At 38.8% G+C, this 14,628-nt stretch overlaps 1 protein-coding gene across 1 annotated transcript in view; it reads right to left on the bottom strand.

The window, feature by feature from the left end:
• sh3kbp1 (SH3-domain kinase binding protein 1) overlaps positions 1-14,628 on the bottom strand; it is a 245,343-nt gene that overhangs the window by 53,640 nt on the left and 177,075 nt on the right. Inside the window, exons 10-11 of the mRNA XM_072260725.1 lie at positions 10,106-10,157; positions 8,737-8,835 (exon numbers count right to left, since the gene is read on the bottom strand). Of these exons, the coding sequence (XP_072116826.1) occupies positions 8,737-8,835; positions 10,106-10,157 (151 nt within the window). The remainder of the gene's footprint in view (positions 1-8,736; positions 8,836-10,105; positions 10,158-14,628) is intronic.

Raw genomic sequence — 14,628 nt, 5'->3', positions numbered from 1 at the left:
CTAAGATTACACATGATATATCTTCTATATTAGAATCTTCCTTTACTATTGAAAAAGCTCTTCCTTATATTATCTCAGAAGACCAAACGGGCTTTATTAAGAATCGCTACTCTTTTTATAATATTCGCACACTTTTAAATATTGTCTATACCCTGTCACAAAACGATCCTGAATGCGTCATTTCCCTAGATGCTGAAGCCTTTGACAGGGTCGAATGGCCCTACTTATTTAAGGTGCTTGAAATGTTTAACTTTAGCCCGAAATTTATATCCTGGATCAAATTATTATACCACTCTCCTATGGCCTCAGTTCGAACTAACACTCTAAATTCACCTTTTTTTCCTCTTTTTCAAGGTACCAGACAAGGTTGTCCTCTTAGCCCTTTATAATTTGATATCGCATTAGAACCTCTTGCAATTGCTATTCGAGAATCTCCTAACATTATCGGTATAACTCGTGGGTTAAAGTCTCATAAAGTATCACTTTATGCTGATGACTTACTTTTATATATTTCTAATCCTCAAAAATCTATTCCAGCAGCTTAGATCTATTAGCACAATTTAGTCTTTTTTCAGGATACAAATTAAATCTTAATAAGAGTGAACTCTTCCCTATTAATGTGCAAGTTCCCTTATATCAGAACCTGCTGTTTAGATTGGTTAATAATTATTTTTCATATTTTGGGATTAAAATTACCTGTAAACATAAGGATTTATCTAAGATTAATTTCTTACCCTTAACTGACCATATTACACAACTTTCCTTTAAATGGTCTCCACTTTATTTAACTTTGACTGGTCGTATTAATGCTGTTAAGATGTTTATTCTGCCTAAACTTTTGTATATATTTCAGGCAGTACCAATTTTTGTTCCAAAATCCTTTTTTGATAAAGTAGACTCGAAAATCTCTTCATTTATTTGGCAAAATAAAAACCCGAGATTGGGCAGAATATATCTACAGAAAGCTAAGAGAGATGGTGGCTTGGCATTACCTAACTTTAGATTTTATTATTGGGCAATTAATATTCGACACATGAAATTTTGGTTACTTGACCAAGACACACTACCCATTCCTAAATGGGTAGTTTTGTAATTACATTCTGTTCAAGGCTATGCATTTGGCTCTATATTAGGTTCTTCTCTTCCTTCCGATTTGAAACACTATAAACAGGTTTGCAACCCGATAGTTAAATGTACCTTACGCATTTGATTTCAATTCTAAAATTTTTCGATCTTAATCAATTTGCGCTAGCGATTTCTATTATTGGCAATATATTTTTTCTCCCCTCCTCTACGGACCGTACCTTTCAAATTTGGAAGACTAATGACTAATGGTATATCACGGTTTTTGGACTTATTTTCAGATAGTTCCCTTATGTCTTTTGAACAGTTATCTAACAAATATAATTTACCAAGAACACATTTTTTTTAGATATTTGCAAGTTAGAAATTTTCTAAATACCATACTTTCTTCCCTTCCGGCGTTACCCCCTACAAATATTTTAGGCGCTATCATTAACTTCAACCCGTGTCAGAAAAGTGTAATGGCTATTATTTATAATACTATCATGAAACTTAGGATAGCTCCATTTGATAAGATTAGGACCGACTGGGAAAAGGAATTGGGCCTTACTATCCCAGTGGATAACTGGACTCATATTTTACAACTCGTTAATACTTCCTCTATCTGTTCCAAACACTCCTTAATTCAGTTTAAAGTTGTCCATAGAGCACACATGTCTAAAGATAAATTAGCTCGTTTTTTTCCCTCATATTAACCCTCTTTGTGATAGATGTCATGGCAAGGTAGCCTCCTTGACCCATATGTTTTGGTCCTGTCCTACTCAGGAAACTTTTTGGAAAGACATTTTTAATATTATTTCAAAGGTTTTGAATAGTGATATTTCTCCCCATCCTATTACTGCTATCTTTGGATTACCTAAAACTTCTAGTAATTATCCCCCTCAGCGCGTAGAATGATTGCATTTCTTACTTTAATGGCGAAAAGGTGTATTTTACAACATTGGAAGGAGATTAATGCCCCAACTACGTTTCTTTTGGTTTTCTCAAACGATACTGTGTCTAAATTTGGAAAAAATCAGAAGTAATCTTTATGATACCAGTTAAATTTGAACAGACCTAGAGATCTCTTATCCAATATTTTCATTTAATGTAACTTTTTTTTCTCTCTGATTATATATATATATACACATACACACACACACACTCCCTTTGTGGATTTTATCTGCTATTAGTGGAGGTAGGTAGCCCTTTGCTTTGCTTTGTAGCTTAGTGGCACGGTAGTTTTTTGGGGTTTTTTTTTCTCCTTACCGTTATATATGGCAAAATAGTATACAATTATATTACCTTGTTATTTTATAACTAACCTATGTTGTTTTCATTGTTTTTTTTGTATTAATATTTCTTGTATATCTATTTCGTAACAATGTATTGGTTGCTATATGTTTTACCTTGTGTGTACTAATTCAATAAAAAGATTTAAAAAGAAAAGAGAGAAGATGCACTCTACTTGCAGGATGTGGGAAGACCTCCAGTTTTCCTGACAACTACACCTGCAAGAAGTGCACTCATTTGCATCTCTTTACAGACCGTGTTAGAGAACGAGAGCTGGAGCTGGGTGAACTACAGATCATTCAGGAGGTAACTGCATGACTGTCAGGAGAGGAAAGGGGATAGGCAGCCTTTGCAAAGTACCCCTGTGGCCATTCTTCTTAGTAACAGGTATACTGCTTTGGATACTGGTGGAGGCGGGTGAGATCTAGCAGAGGAAAGCCACAACAGTTGATCTCTGGCACTGAGTCTGGTTCTGTGTCTCAGAAGGGAAGGGCGAATAAGACGTAAGTAGTAGAGGTAAATAGACTCATTGGTTAGGGGTTTTACAGAAGATTCTGTGGACAAGAACAAGATTCCCAGATGGTAAGTGGTGTCCCTAGTGTTTGTGTCAGGGACATATTGGATTGAGTCCACAGCATTCTTAAAGGGCAGGCTGAGCAGCCAAAGTTCATGGTCCATGTCAGTACCATGACATAGGTAAGAAGGGTAACGAGGTCCTGTAAGTTAAAGGATAGGATCTCAAAGTGCTGAACACAGGATTGTTATCTACGCCACACGCTAGTGAGGCTAGAAACAGGAAGATAATACAGCTTAACACGTGACTAAGGAAATGGTGCAGGAGGAAGGACTTCAGATTTTTGTATCACTGGACTCCAGGGAAGGTGGGTCCTGTACAAATAAGACAGCTTGCACCTGAACTGGAGGGGAACCAATATACTTTCTGGAAGCTTTGCTAGTGTTCCAGGGGCTTAAACTAGAGTTGTAGAGGGATGGGAACCCCAGGGCAGCTAGTGCAGCAGTCATGAAGAAAGTAAATGTGAAGCTTACATATAAAGACATCAACCAAAAGTTTGAGCATGGTGTGACTAATGATCTGAGTTGTATCTATTTCAATGCAAGGGGTATTATAAGTGAAGCACATGAGCTGACAGCAGGAATCATCATGCAGAATTAATGATATTGTAGTCATTAGTGAGAGTTGGCTGCAGGAGGTACAGGACTGGTAGTTCAATGTTCCGGGATTCTGTTGCTTTTAAACCTGATAGGCAGGAAGGAATTAAAGGGAGATGCATGGCATTACTAGCTAGGGAAAATATTACGCAGTGCTCTGACAAAACAGAATGTAGGGCTCATTTACTGAAGCTATATGAGTGGAAATGAGGAATAAGAAAGAGATGACCATGTTAATGGGATTCTATTATAGACCATCCAATAGCCAGCAGAATTTAGAGGAACAAATTTGTAGAGATAGAAAATTGCAAGAAAAATATGGTTATGATCGTAGATGCTTTTAACTTTCCAGATATTGAATGGGACTGTAAAAGGATTGGATGGAATAGTTTGTCAAATGTGTTCAGGAAAGCGTCCTTAAGCGATATGCAAAGGTCCCAACTAGAGAGAGGGTGATACTGGATCTCCTATTAGGGAATGAGACAAGGCAGGTGACTGATCATGTGTGTAGGCGAACATTTTAGATCGAGTGATCATAATTCCATTAGTTTCCAGATAATTATGGAGAAGTAGTAAATTGAATTCACTGGATTCAATATTGGCTTAGTAGGAGAAGCCAGAGAATGGCAGTAGTTGTTGCCTCTTTGACTGGAGGCCATGATGATAATGTGGCAAACTGGATCAGCAAATTTGTGGCTGATACCAAAACTGGGATCGTAGTACAGTGAGGAAAGCTATCAAAGCTTGTAGAAAGATCTGGACCACATGGAAAAATGGGCGCAGAAATGGCAAATTGAATTTAATGCAGACAAATATGAGATGTTGTACTTTGGGAGAACAAACCAGGGTAGGACATAGACAGTGAATGGTAGGGCGCTGAGAAACGTGGTAGGGCAAAAGGATTTGGGAATACAGATCCATAATTCCTTGAAAGTGGTGTCACAGATAGATAGGGTTATAAAGAGAGCTTTTGGCATACTGGCCTTCCTAAATCAGAGGTTTGAGTATAGGAGGTGGGATGTTATATTCAAGTTGTATAAGAAGTTGGTGAGGCAAAATTTGGAGTATTATGTGCAGTTCTGGTCATCTACCTGCAGGAAAGATATCAACAAGATTCAAAAATTACAGAGAAAATTTTACAAGCATGTTGCCAGGATTTGACCTGAGTTATCGAGAAAGGTTGAATGAGGTTAGGGCTTTATTTCCTGGATCATAGGACAATGAGGACATTCGATAGAGATATGGATAAGGTAAATGCAAATACAATGCAAGGTTGGATGGGAAAAAAAAAAGAGTTCATAGGTTAAGGGTAAAAGGTGAAATATTTAACAGGAACCTGAGGGGGATCTTCTTCACTCAGAGAGTGGTGTGAGTGTGGTAGGATCTGCCAACAGAAGTGGTGGATGCAGGTTCAATTGCTACATTTAAGAGAAGTTTACATTTAGGATGGTTCCAGGTGTGGGTCGATGGGACTAGGCAGAGTAACAATTTGGCATGGACTAGATGGGCTGAAGGGGTTAATTCTGTGCCTGTAGTGCAAGATGATTCTATGTGGTATGTTCAGTATAATTTCTGCAACTATAGTTTGTTCAATCAAGTTTCCTAAATAATCCATCTGCTGTTTAAAGTGGCATTTACTTATAATGACTTTCAGACTGGCAAGCACTATTGATGCCATTGAAGGAAAAAGCAATTCACTGTATGTCATGCTGGAAGTATTTTTTGAAATTTCCAGCTGTTCTATCTTCAGGCACAAGGCTAAAACTTTGTGACTGGCTTTCTACTGCCAAAGTGGAATTCATTCCACTGAAGAGTTTACTCTGGCTGTGGCTACTTATCCTTTAAAAGTAAGCATACACCTTCCCAAATGGCAATTTACCAATTACAAATGCCTAGCAAGGCAAACGATAAAAGGATGCAACTCACATTATTTCTTCTTAAAAGAAAGAACAACATTGCAGATGAGGTGGTGCAGAATAGCTGCATGTGTTCTGCCCTTCAAGTCTACTCTGCCACTCAATAAGATCATGACTGGTCCTCTATGCACACCATCATATCCTTGCTTACTCCCAATACTTTATTTTTAATGACAGGAAATCAAGTGTCCTAAATACATTCAGTGACTTGGCCTTCACAGCCTACTGCGGTAAAGAATATCACAGGTTCTAGTTCTCATCTCTGTCCTAAATATTTTGTCTTACATGCTGAGACTGTAATCACCTATTCCCAAGTTTCCAGCCAGGGAAAACGTTCTTTATATATCCAATTTTCTAGCCTTGTCAAAATCATTTACATTTTAATGAGAGCGCCTTTAATTATTCTCAACTCTCTAGTGTATAGAGCTAGTCAGCCTAATGTTCCCAAAAATTCCAGTTCCGTCATACCAGGAATTAACCCGGAGAACATTAGCAGCACACTCTGTATAGCAGAGGTTCCCAATCCGGGATCCACCGACCACTCGGTTAATGGTAAGACTCCATGTCATAAAAAAGATTGGGAACCCCTGCTCTAAAGTATATCCTTTCATGGACAAGCAGTCCAAAACTACACACAATATTTTTGGTCACACTACCATAACAAAACATCCCCACTCCTACTCAAGAACTCTTACAGTGAAGGCTAACATACTATTTACTCCTTTAACTACTTGCTGCTCCTGGACGTTTGCTTTCAGTGACTGACGGAGGACATCCAAGTTCCTTAGTAAATGAACATTTAACACTTTGTCTTTCTTTTTCTTGTAACTCCGTATTTATTCCTGCCTGGGTTTGTAACACAAACATTTAGACTAATCACATTCTCCTGCTTTCCCACAATAACCTTCAAAGATACTATTTTTCAAGCAATGCTGAAATGTTATGTGGCTTTATGGGTTAATCCCTGCAATGATCAGGGAAATCACTTGGTCAATATTAATGCATCCCTAAGCTTAACAATACTATAATCTTTCAACATTACCAATGGTGCACTCGGTAAAAGTACTATAACCAGCTCAAATCTAGCATACTGCTGTGGAAATAGAAGCATAATTAGGGGACAAAGTTGCCCTTACACCTTTTCCTTTTATTAGCTTACAAGATGTGAATGTCTTTGAAAAAGGACATCATTTGCCAGTCCCCAATTGTTCTCGGGAAGGCAGCAATTAAACCATCTTCTTAGATTGTTGTAACCCTTATGTGAGGTGCTGTTGAGTATTAATTGTCAGCATTTGGACCCACTGACGATGAACTGCCAAATATTTCTAAGTAAAGAATTGGAGGGAAATTTTACAGATGATAGATTGCCAATGTACTACCCTTCTCAAGGATTTTGGATGAGTTCTTGAAGGAGGCTTTAGTGAGTTCCTGTGGGGCTTTTTGAAAATGGCACATAATGCAGCTTGATGTACTGGCAGAAGTCGGAGGGAACACTTTGCATAAATCAAGTAATTTGGTTTGTCCTGAATAGTGTTGAATTTCTTGACACAGGTAAGTAAGTACTGTACAGGATATTCCGATCAAATTCTGACTTTTGTTATTAAAGGTGAAAAGACATTGGGAGACAAGAGGAAAGTCATTCAATGCAAGATTCCATGCTTTTGGCTAGATCTCACAACTGTTTGCCTCAGTTAGGGTTCTGGTCAGTATTGCCCCAGATACTGAGGGTGTGAGTCAGTAATACTCATGAATAGCAAGGCTGCTAGATTATCCCTTATTTGAAATCATTGTTGTTTGACAAATCTGACCTCATTGCCCTCAGAGATGTTAACATTAAGTCCAGGCTATATGTTCATAGAGTGTTAGAGCAAAGATAGTCAAACTCAAGCATTTTTTTAAGCTATAAGCACCAAGAAACTGTTAGTAAAAAGAGAAATACATAAATTTTTGTTGTGACATGGGAAAGGCATTGCTCATACAGTTAGGAGCAGCACATGGCAATATAAGAAGTAGTAGAAATGTTAGTAGGATGTGTCCCATAGGATCTGAAACAAAGGCTTTAGTTTTTCACTATATTTATTTATTCTAACTAGGTTATTGATAGCTATAAATGATACAAGATGTAGTAAAAAAATATAAGAATTTGTGTAAGATATCACTAAAAGCAAATGCACAAGCAAAAAGAAGGCTGGCTTTTATCCTAATACAGCTGGAATTCCAAGGGCTGAATATTACGCTACAGCTGTGCAAGCCTCTGGTTAACCCCATATAATATAAGGGATGGGTACCAGACTTCAATAGGGTTAGATTAACCTTGGAAAGGTTACAAAATAGATTCGCCAAAATAACAGGGGTCAAGTCCAAGATTTGAAAGACAGGTTGCGCAGACTGCAAATGAAGATTAAGGGATGAACTAATCAAGGTGCTTAAGATAATAAAATTAGCTGACAATGAGTTTCCAGAAAGCTACTCCAAATAGGGGGTGGGGGGGCAGTCCTAAACAAAGGGCTAAGGTCGCACATTTTTTTTTCTCTTCTCATCCTGCTCTTCCCAACAAATGTGGAGATCTGACACTCTGTTTTATAGCTATTCAGGTTGGGTTAAACAAGTACTTCTTATGTTCTGACTAGTAAAACCTGTACATTCATTGTGTAAGTCTTTTTTCATTTACGGAATTGATATCATGATGCTTTTTTGCATATTAGGGAAATCTACAGTGTCCAGACAAAAATCACACGGAGCTGAGGCCCATTGTATTTGCTCTTTGTCCCTACTCAATCTCAACAGGATTCCATAAGAAATACCACAGGATGCAAAAGAGATTGCCAATGTGCAGTTGGTACTCTGAAGGAGATGGCCTTCAATCCCAATAATATTCTTTTACTTAAACAACAGTGACTGAGCAGCCTGGAGAAAATTAATAGAATTTACTGGTGAAAGAGCAACAGCATCATAAGCATTTTAAAATTTCTTGGTATTTTTTTTAATGGCTGAATACCCTCTTGTAGCTAAGCATATCATCACAAAACAACACTGCTGGTTGTCATAGTACTTCAATCACTACAGGTTACTATGCAACACAAACCCACACCAATCCACAGCCACAAATAGTGGACAGGCCAATATCGCAACCTCTCCTGGACTTGCGCCCTTGGACTCTTACACCAAACAAGAGATCGCAACAGAAAAGGACAATGCCACTACCTGTGCAAAGCTCTGTGCACCTGTTAGACATCCACTTAGCATCGAAAAAGAAGAATCAGTCCAAGGTGTGGGCAGGTAGCAAATTTCATACCTTTGTCCTCTATCCTCGTTGGCAAGGAGTCTGGCCTTTCTGGAGGTACTTTCTTTGCTTCATTCTTTTTGTCCACTATTGAACCATCATATTTGGGTCCTAGCAAACCAAATTGTGACATTCTATTAAGGAAAATACAGAGTTAAAAAAAAAGTTTCAAGAAACATTAAAGTGTATTCATAGAATAGTGCTTGGCAGTGCAGTAGCCGTGGAAAAAAATGATGGTATGCCAACAAAATCTCACAATGAACAACAGGTTTTCTTCACTTCCCTGCAAGCCTGTGTGTGTAATTACCATCAGCAGAGTGCCATCCTCGAAAGGAGATTGTTGAAATTTATTATGCATTACAACGTCCTTCCATTAGATTTCTGATTCACTCAGCATTGCGGGTGCGTAACAGAAATCTCTGACAAGCCACATGCACCAATTTCAGTAGTAAATCTCTTGCAGTTACTCACAGTCTAATAAATACTTTGCATGTACATATTTACTGGGGATATCCAGCTAGTTAAAAAACAAATTACAAAAAAGGATTACGAGGAAGTATATTTAAGCAACAAAAGCAACAAGGCTCATTCACAAAACCCAGATACTGAACACTCACTAGATGGCATAACAATAAACCTAAACAAAATATCTAAGAGGACATAATCAGAAACAACTAAATTATAAAAAGTACATTGTTAAATTCTGCTAAAAACACTTCATCTTTTGTTTTGAAGCACAATTCTACATTTACATAAAAAATTTGATACTCATTTAGCACCCAGAACCAAAACAAAGCTTAGCCCCAAGACCAGAGACCCTTAGTTAATGTCAGCTCAGGAAGAGAACAAGTGAGATATAAACCTTTAATTTCTTCATAAGTAAATGAAGGAATAACATTCAAAAGCAAAATTTATCAGCAATAGACCAAAATAAAAATAAGGCTATTCAAGTATCTAAGGCGTCAGATGTTACCTGCTCTGTTGTGCATCTTCAGCCTGCTATATTAATTTATATGCATTTCATGTTGTTGATACTCACTTGGAATACACTAGGCACACAGAATTCAGAACAGAACAACATGACTCTGTTGTCTTTGTTCAGTGGACCCATATGGCTCAAGTAATCTATTACTTTGCCAATCTTTAACATCAACCCAATAATTCACCAACCAATGCAATACACCAAAAAAAAATTAAAACAAGGCAATTGTAATTATACATGGCAATCTTAAAATTAAATTCAATGTAAAAAGTTTCACAAAATAAAGGAGGATTTCCATAAACCAGAAGAGGTGCACTTTGATTAAGAATCTTTTTCAAAGGGAACAAATGTTAACAGTATGTGATTGAAATATAATAATTTATAACTAATAAATATTACCTTGTATTGGTTTCACAGCCGGAGCTGAAGGCGGTGGAGGTTTCTTAGGTCGCTAAGAAACAAAGTTAGCAAGTTAGCAGAGACAAACTCACATTCATTTCAGCATTACAATAAACACTGTGTCTGAAGGGCAGGAGATAACAAATCACTGGAACCACTCGGACCTTAATACAGAAAATGTAACATTCTCACTGGACCAGCTTAAACATTTACAAAAAGTGGCAATGAAGGATCAAGGTTCCCTCCAGAAAAGTTTCAATTGGGAGAAAAAAGGTCTAAAATCTGAAGCATGGGTTCATCTTGAGTAAACTGAACATATGATAACTACACTGTAGGAGCATCCAATTGTGTAGAGGCTTACGTTTAATGCTCACATTGCATATAGATTATCTTCTCACAAAAAGGAAGCCTTGAGCTCCACAAATCCATGCATTAAGGACAAACGTTTGTAATTCAAACAATGTGCCAGTGAGCAAAAGTAAAGGATGAACAATACTTCACTAATTTACTGAGTTTACTTAGCATGACATGTTCAGTCTCCAAACATTAGAAAACCTAAAGATACACACTACTTCCATCATGAAAGATTCCCAACATCTGGAACATGCCCTCTTCTCATTACTACTGGCAGGGAGGAGGTACAGGAACCTCAAGACCCAAGCTTAACTTTCTAGCAACAACTTCTTCTCCTTTGCCATCAGACTTCTGAACATTCAATGAACACTACCATTCTGTTCCTCTTTCACACTATTTTTATTGTAACTTACAGCAATTTATGCCTGCACTGTATTACTGCCACAAAAAAACACAACATATGTCAGTGACAATAAATCTGATTCTGAGACTTAAATTCTGCCCAAGATGACAACAAAAATCTTCACTTGCCTGTGCTCAAAACAGACTAAATTATAAAGCTTCAACCATCCCCAACAGGGACACTTTGACAAATTAATACATAGAAATGTAACTCAAATGTTCACTTACTCTGCATGGGGAATTCATGAGGATGGGGAGGGTTGTGGCTAAGGTAACAATATATTCTTTTAAATTGCAAAGTTCTTTAGAAATTAAAATTACTATTTTGGAATTTTGGTCAGTAATGTATCAGAATCAGTCTAGCTTTCAAAAGAAAAACAAGAAAAAAATACTTATACACCCAAGATCCCAAAACAAGAAAAAATACTCAAATACTTCATCAGTGGAGCTTAAGATCGTGTAAGCCATTGCTTGTGACGAGCCAGCAAAATACTTAAAAAGTGAGTGGGGCCTGTCAGGACTTTCAGTGGAGCTTGAGATCATTGGGTAATTAGGCAAGAGCCAAGAAAAAGGTTTAAGTGGTGCGGCCATTGTGGGAGCAGCCATTGTTGGGAGTGGACAGTATTAGAGTGGAGAGTTTGAGGCTTTGGCTCAAGAGGCTATAGCAAGAAGAGGGCGAAGGCAAAGGTAAATTACTGGTAAGTATGTTTCTTTCTAACTGCACAGTTAGAGTGGTGGGAATGACAGTCAGGACAGTGGAATGCTTCTCCTGGAGGATGTGAGAAGACAGGGTGACTTCCAGTTTCCTTGACAACTACACCTGCAGCTTCTCACAGATTGTATTAGGGAACTGGAGCTGGATGACCATCAGACCATTCAGAAGACTGAGAGATACACGGAGGTAGTTACACATGAGGTGCAGGACACAGGTAACTGAGTGACTATCAGGGGAGAGAAAGGGGATAGACAGCCAGTGCAGGGTACCCCTGTGGCCACTCCTCTTGAAACAAGTGTATTCTTCTGGACTTTTGAAGGGGATGACCAAGCAGTCAGGTTTCTGGCACAGAATCTGGTTTAGTGACTCTGAAGGGAAGGGGGGAGAAGAGGCAAGCAGTAGTAATAGGGGATTCATTGGTTAGGGGATCAGACAAAAGGTTGTGGAGAGAACAAGATTCCTAGATAGTATGTTGCCTCTCAGGTGCTAGGATCAGGTCCATAGCATCCTTAAGGGGGAGGGTGAGCAACCGGTGGTCACAGTAACACATCGGTACCAATGATATAGGTAGGAAGGGTGACAAGATCCTGCAGAGTCCGTTAAGGGAGTTAGGTGCTAAGATAAAGAATAGGACCTCCAGGGTGGTGACCTCGGGTCTGCTATCCATGCCACGTGCTAGTGAGGACAGAAGTAGGAAGATAATACAATTTAACATGTGGCTAAAGAGATGGTGCAGGAGGGAGAACATCAGATTTTTTAATCATTGGGCTCTCTTTCAAGATAGGTCTTCCAGTGACCTGTACAAAAAGGAATGTTTATACTTGAGCTGGAGGGGAACTGTGGGGAAAGTAAATGTTAAGCCTACATACAAAGACATGAACCGAAAAGTTGAGCATAGTGGGACTAACTTTCTGAGTTGTGCTTATTTTAATAGAAGTAATATTATAGGTGAACCAGATGTACTTAAAGCATGGGTCAGCATATGGAATTATGACATTGTAGCCATTAGTGATATTTGGTTGCAGGAGTGGCAGTTCATGCTTTCGTTGTTTTAGCATGATAGAGGGGGAGGCATTAAAGGTGTGGAGGTGTGGCATTAGTAGTCAGGGAAAATATCACTGCAGTGCTCAGACAGGACATACTGGAGGGCTCGTCTACAGAAGCAATATGAGTAAAACTGAGGAATAAAAAAAAGAGATGATCGTCATAATGGGATTATATTACAAACCACCCAAAAGTCAGCCAGATTTAGAGATGTCAAATTGTAGAGAGATAACAGACAGTTGCAGGAAATATAAGATTGTGGTAATAGGTGAATTTAACTTACATATATTACATGGAACATAACAGCACAGTCCAAGCCCTTCAGCCCACAATGTTGTGCAGAAATTTTAACCTACTCTTAAGATCAATTTAACCCCTTCCCTTCCACATAACCCTGCATTTTTCTATCATCCTTGGGCCTACCTAGGAGTTCTTTTTTAAATTGCCCTAAATTATCTTCCTCTCCATCACCTCTGGTAGGATGTTCCAGCCAGGCTCGTCTATAAGGTTTAGTAACTTAGCATTTAGGATGAAGTAGTAAACTGGATTCAAAGTTAGCTTAGTGGGAGAAGGCAGAGAGTGGTAATAGAACTTTGCCCCTCTGACTGGAAGTCTGTGACTAGTGGCAAACTGCAGGTGCTGGTGCTGGGTCAGTTGTTATTTGTCATCTATGTTAATGATTTTGGTGATAATATGGTAAACTGGATCAGCAGATTTTTGGTTAACACCAAGATTGAGGTCACAGTGGACAGCGAGGAAGTTTGCAGATGGATCTAGAATAGCTGAAAAAAAAAGGTTTGAAAAGACCATAAGACTATTAGATATAGGAGCAGAATTAGGCCATTTGGCCCATCAAGTCTGCTCTGCCATTCAATCATGGCTGATCCATTTTTTCCCTCCTCAGCCTCACTCCCCAGCCTTCTCCCCGTAACCTTTGATGCCCTGTCCAACCAAGAATCTATCAAGCTCCACCTTAAATACAACCAGTGACCTGACCTCCACAGCTGCCTGTGGTAACAAATTCCACAAATTCACCACCCTCTGGCTAAGATATTTCTCCGCATCTCTATTTTAAATGGAAGCCCCTCTATCCTGAGGCTGCGCCCTCTTGTCCTGGACAGCCCCACCATGGGAAACATTCTTTCCATATCTACTCGGTCTAGGCTTTTTAACATTCGAAAGGTTTCAATGAGATCCCCTCTCATCCTTCTAAATTCCAGCGAGTACAGACCCAGAGCCATCAAACATTCCTCATAATGATAACCCTTTCATTCCAGGAATCATCCTTGTGAAACTCCTCTGAACCCTCTCCAATGCCAGCACATCATTTTTTAGACAAGGAACCTAAAACTGTTCACAATATTCAAGATGAGGCCTCACCAGTGCTTTATAAAGCCTCAGCATCACATCCCTGCTCTTGTATACTAGACCTCTTTGAAATGAATGCTAACATTCCATTTGCCTTCCTCACCACCAACTCAACCTGCAGGTTAACCTTTAGGTTGTTCTGCACAAGGACTCCCAAGTCCCTTTGCATCTCAGATTTTTAGATTTTCTCCCTGTTTAGAAAATAGTCTGCACATTTATCTCTACTACTAAAGTGCATGACCATGCATTTTCTAACATTGTATTTCATTTGCCACTTTCTTGCCGATTCTCCAAATCTGTCTAAGTCCTCTGCATCCTACCTGTTTCCTCAACTCTACCTATTCCTCCACCAATCTCATATCATCTGCAAACCTGGCAACAAAGCCATCTATTCCATCATCTAAATCATTGATATACACCATAAAGAAGCAGTCCCAACACCGACCCCTGCAGAACACCATTAATCACTGACAGCCACCAAGAAAAGGATCCTTTTATTCCCACTCGCTGCCTCCTGCCTATCAGCCAATGCTCTAACCATGTTAGTAACTTTCCTGTAATACCATGGGCTCTTAACTTGGCAAGCAGCCTCATGTGTGGTACCTTGTCAAAGGCCTACTGAAGGTCCAAATATACAACA

Source organism: Mobula birostris, chromosome 6, assembly GCF_030028105.1.
Source record: "Mobula birostris isolate sMobBir1 chromosome 6, sMobBir1.hap1, whole genome shotgun sequence".
Classification (NCBI taxonomy): domain Eukaryota; kingdom Metazoa; phylum Chordata; class Chondrichthyes; order Myliobatiformes; family Myliobatidae; genus Mobula; species Mobula birostris.
This window is presented reverse-complemented; position numbering and strand designations above follow the sequence as displayed.